Source organism: Acanthopagrus latus, chromosome 23, assembly GCF_904848185.1.
Source record: "Acanthopagrus latus isolate v.2019 chromosome 23, fAcaLat1.1, whole genome shotgun sequence".
In the NCBI taxonomy this organism is placed as follows: Eukaryota; Metazoa; Chordata; class Actinopteri; order Spariformes; family Sparidae; genus Acanthopagrus; species Acanthopagrus latus.
Window position 1 is genome coordinate 5749342 of NC_051061.1, and position 4549 is coordinate 5753890.

A 4549-nucleotide genomic window follows, 5' to 3' on the forward strand; every position below is an offset into this window, starting at 1 on the left:
GTCCGCGGTGATTTTTTTTAAACAGGCCAATGAACGGCGGCGGCTGGATGCTTTTGCTCGAACAGCCCAATCAGGACGCTTTGTTGCAGGAATTTAAAGGTCTGTGCGGCACACTCTGTACACCACAAACTGTGAACGACAGCGAGGTAAGACCGTGTTAACTATTTATGTACTTTTATTAAAGGTAATGTCATTTTATTTTTGAAAATGATACTTTGCATATTTTCTGTTTGGTGCTGACTGTATTCACAACTTGAGCTAACTGACATTTTAACGTCCAATCGGCGGCCTTCAAATGTGTCATTCGTCTTGCTATCACGAGGCAGTCCAAAGTATTGCCGACTGATTTTTATTTTTTATTTTTTTTTAATTCATATCATTTTCTGATCAGGAATAAAACCACAACCTGATTTTTAACTGCTTCCGAGCTTCCACTCACTTGGAAAAAAATGTCTGAGAACGTCGCACGTCTGAACAAGTTCAAGAACAAAGGCAAAGACGCCAATGTAAGTATACTCGTCAATGTTGCGTTTAGTGTCACATCTGTATCGTAAATACGAGTCGTAGTTACAAATGTGTGACCTGTGTTCGTTTTAAATTTATACAGGAACTCCGACGCAGGAGGGTGGAGGTGAACGTCGAGCTCCGCAAGGCGAAGAAAGATGATCAGATTTTCAAAAGGAGAAATGTGTCTGCATTTCCTGATGAGGCCACTTCTCCTCTCCAGGAAAGAAGCCAAAACTGCCTGGTGAGCCTTTTAAATCCAGTATTTAAAAGGAGGAAATGTTTACTCTCGTGTTCCATGTGGTTTTGCATGAATTAAATTTTCTACTCTTTATATCCAGGGGGTGAACACATGTGGGAATATACTTCAGTAATCCACTGTATTAGTGTGTTGTTGAGACCTGTCATAAGGATTCAGCTCTGTGGTGATCTTTGTGACTGTGCATGTTACTGAATTCACGTTTTCCCCCCCCCCAACTTCTGTGTGATAATTGGCAGGCTGCACGACAGTGGACAGTTGAAGAGATCCTCACAGGAGTGAACAGCGGTAATGCAGAGTCCCAGCTCCAGGCTACACAGGCTGCACGGTAATTGCCAGACATATAAGCTTTACTGCACAATCAAAATGACCAGTTACTGCCACGGGGACTAACTTTTACTGCACTGGACACAGGAAGCTGCTGTCTTGTGACAAGCACCCACCCATTGACCAGATGATCAGTGCCGGCCTGATCCCCAAGTTCGTCGCCTTCCTGGGGCTGATCGACTGTCCTCCGATCCAGTTTGAGGCCTCCTGGGCTCTGACCAACATTGCCTCTGGGACGGCTGATCAGACGGCTGCTGTTGTTGAGGGTGGGGCCATTCCTGCCTTCATCGCCCTGGTCACATCCCCCCACCAGCACATCAGCGAGCAGGCAGTCTGGGCCCTTGGAAACATTGCTGGTAACTGATAGAATATAACACTCTTCTGTATGACTATTTGATTAGGAAGAAATCTTGTGTTTTAGTTTTTTATTCATTTATTAATTGCCGTTTTGCTATTTAGGTGATGGGTCAGCTCTTAGAGACAGGGTCATCAAGCATGGAGCTGTGGCCCCTCTACTCAGTCTGCTGGCAGTCCCTGATCTGTCTGTATTTAATGTAAGTGTATATATTTATTTTTATTTATTTATTTTTCATTGTAGTATGCCATGTGTGAAAGCAAATTTTTGACATGATCAAATTCATTCTTATTGTCCACCAGGGGGTGCCCTAACACAAAGTGCTGCTCCACATGAAACTAAAGCCTGCTCTTCTCCTCTACTTTATTTCTTTGCAGACCAGTTACCTCAGAAATGTTACCTGGACACTGTCAAACCTCTGCCGCAACAAGAACCCCTCTCCTCCCATGGCTACCGTCCAACAGATCTTGCCCACTCTGATTCGTCTGCTGCACTATGAAGACCCTGAGGTGTTGGCTGACACCTGTTGGGCTATTTCTTACTTGACAGACGGCGCCAATGACCGCATCGAGGTGGTCGTCCAGACTGGCGTAATCAGTCGCCTGGTGAAGCTTCTGGGCTATGATGAGCTGCCTATCGTTGTACGTATAAAGACTCACTTGTTAGTCTTTTTTTAAGTAGTCTAACATGTCCATGAAGAGGATGATGGTTAGTTCATGTTGTCTGGTACACTGCATCATCAACCTGAGGTAGCTCCCTTGGTTCTCTCAGGTTATAATGACCCCTCTCACCCTGTATTCAGACCCCTGCGCTGCGTGCCATCGGCAACATTGTGACTGGTACAGATGAGCAGACTCAGGCAGTGCTGAATGCCGGGGCCTTGAACATGTTCCCCCAGCTGCTGCGCCACAAAAAAGCCAACATCCAGAAAGAGGCGGCCTGGACTCTGTCCAACATCACTGCAGGGAAGGACACGCAAATCCAGGAGGTTATCAACGCAGGCCTTGTTCATTACATGGTCGATATGCTTGTGCGGGTGTGTGTTTTTTGTTTTATTTCAATTTTACAAGTACATGACGGTCTGAAGTCAAAAATGGGAGCCGTGCATTTGATATATTTAACTTTTCTTGGTCATCTCTCTGCAGGGTGACTACAAAACTCAGAAGGAAGCTGTCTGGGCTGTAACAAACTTCACCAGCGGGGGCACTATTCAGCAGGTGGTTTACCTTGTTCAAGCCAATGTTCTTGAGCCTCTTCTGAATCTGCTCTCCTCGAAAGACAGCAAAACCGTCCTCGTCATCTTGGACGCCATTACCAACATCTTTATGGTGAGTGATTTGTCGTGGAAAAATGGAAATGTGTGTTTTCACTCCAGTGGTTTACCAGTTGCAGGTGGCAAGATGGCTTTGAAATGATGATGTGTTTTCTCATCAGGCTGGGGATAAAATCGGAGAGGCAGACAAGCTGAGTCTGATGGTTGAAGAATGCGGTGGACTGGACAAGATCGAGGCTCTGCAGGCTCATGAGAACGAGCTGGTCTACAAAGCAGCACTCAACCTGATTGAGAAATACTTCTCTGAAGAAGTAAGTGTCTTTTAAGATGTTTTAACTGAGTTAGAGTTGACTTTTTATGTGCATGCAAGGTCTAACTATTCATTTTCTTCGCTTTTTAAAGGATGAGGAGGTGCAGTGTGTGGCCCCAGAGGCGACCGATGATGGTTTTGCGTTCCAAGTCAGCGACCACCAGAGCTCTTTCAATTTCTAGAGAACTTTCTAATGCCTTTCCTCTCAACTATACTGTACCCTCATAACTGCTGTTTGTCCTTTGTTCATGTGATTGTGAGTTCTGTTCTTTGTATGTATTGTACATACTGTTTTAACATAAAGTAAACATTGTAAATAAAGTCGTTATTCATGCTTTGTGTTCTTTTCAGCATCAATTTATGTATACTCACAGCATTGCTCATGGTCATAGTGCATTTACAGTTATAATTGAATTACAGTAGCACATAATGAATGCTAACTTAGCTTGGATTTGTTCTTGCGTTTTGTATTTTTTAACAGCAAGTATGGTGGTGGTAGATTCTGTGATGTTACACTTCTTTGTTTGATTTACTTAAGATTTCTCATATTTATAGTAATGCCTGAAACAACCAGGGTTAGAAAATAAAGCAACTTTTCTGCATTGATGAAATGTATGTTCCAGCACAGGTTCTGCTGGTTGTAGCTTCATATGTAGCATATCGTGGCTTAAAGTGAAACTCTCACCAAAATGCAAACAAGGCAAACAATGTATATGAGTCAAACCTTCATGTAAATGCATAATTACGATGAAAGAGGCACTTTTAAGATTTAAAGTATTTTTGTCTCCCATTTTAAATGGGAGTGCTTTGGGCACTACTGTGATGGCATCAAAAATCGCTACTTTTAAAACACTAAGGAGGCTTTGAAACTTTGTTTGTAGTATCACCAGGGTCTGTATACATGAACACGGGCACTGAGAACATTGATTGTGTAGTTTACTAAAAAGAGAGGGTTTTTAAAAAAAAAAAACAACTCATGTTAGCGGATGCTTGTTCCGCTAGCCGCCATCCTGCCAGCCAGAAGTATTGATCCCCAAATGCGGCTTAACATGGAGGTGAATTCAGGTGAAAATATTACATATATTTTTAACAGAAAACAGTTTAACACATCAGTAAAAAAAAAAATAAATAGTTACTTCAGTTACAGGGACATTTAATCACAGTGCTTTACTGTAATGATGGCAAATTGCTATGAAAAATCGTCTATTCTGATTATCACTTATTCTTGGAATATTGAAACTATCATGAGCACGCTGCTTTGATAGCTAACATAAATGGCATAACTGTGGTGGCGGATGGGGGCCCAGGGCTCTACAGGTAGCAGTTACGCCCCTGTTTAAATGTCATAATATTGTAATAAACATATTTATTTATGCCGCCGAAGCAAATGCAGGGACAGCTCATCACCACCTCGGGGACACACTGGGTCCTGTGTGTGAATTACAGTGAGGTGCCACATGTTGGAGAAGCGTTTCACCACCCCCCCCCCCCCCAACAAAGTGTGCTGTCGTCACTGGTCAG

At 43.1% G+C, this 4549-nt stretch overlaps 1 protein-coding gene across 1 annotated transcript; it reads left to right on the plus strand.

Moving 5' to 3' along the window:
* On the plus strand, positions 1-3367 carry kpna2 (karyopherin alpha 2 (RAG cohort 1, importin alpha 1)). Its single transcript, XM_037089292.1, has 11 exons — positions 1-146; positions 392-506; positions 608-748; positions 1003-1091; positions 1178-1446; positions 1550-1644; positions 1823-2086; positions 2248-2481; positions 2591-2773; positions 2880-3029; positions 3121-3367. Exons 2-11 carry the CDS (start codon positions 450-452, stop codon positions 3208-3210), a joined length of 1572 nt encoding a protein of 523 aa, XP_036945187.1. The 5' UTR covers positions 1-146; positions 392-449; the 3' UTR covers positions 3211-3367.
* Positions 3368-4549: the final 1182 nt, after the last annotated feature.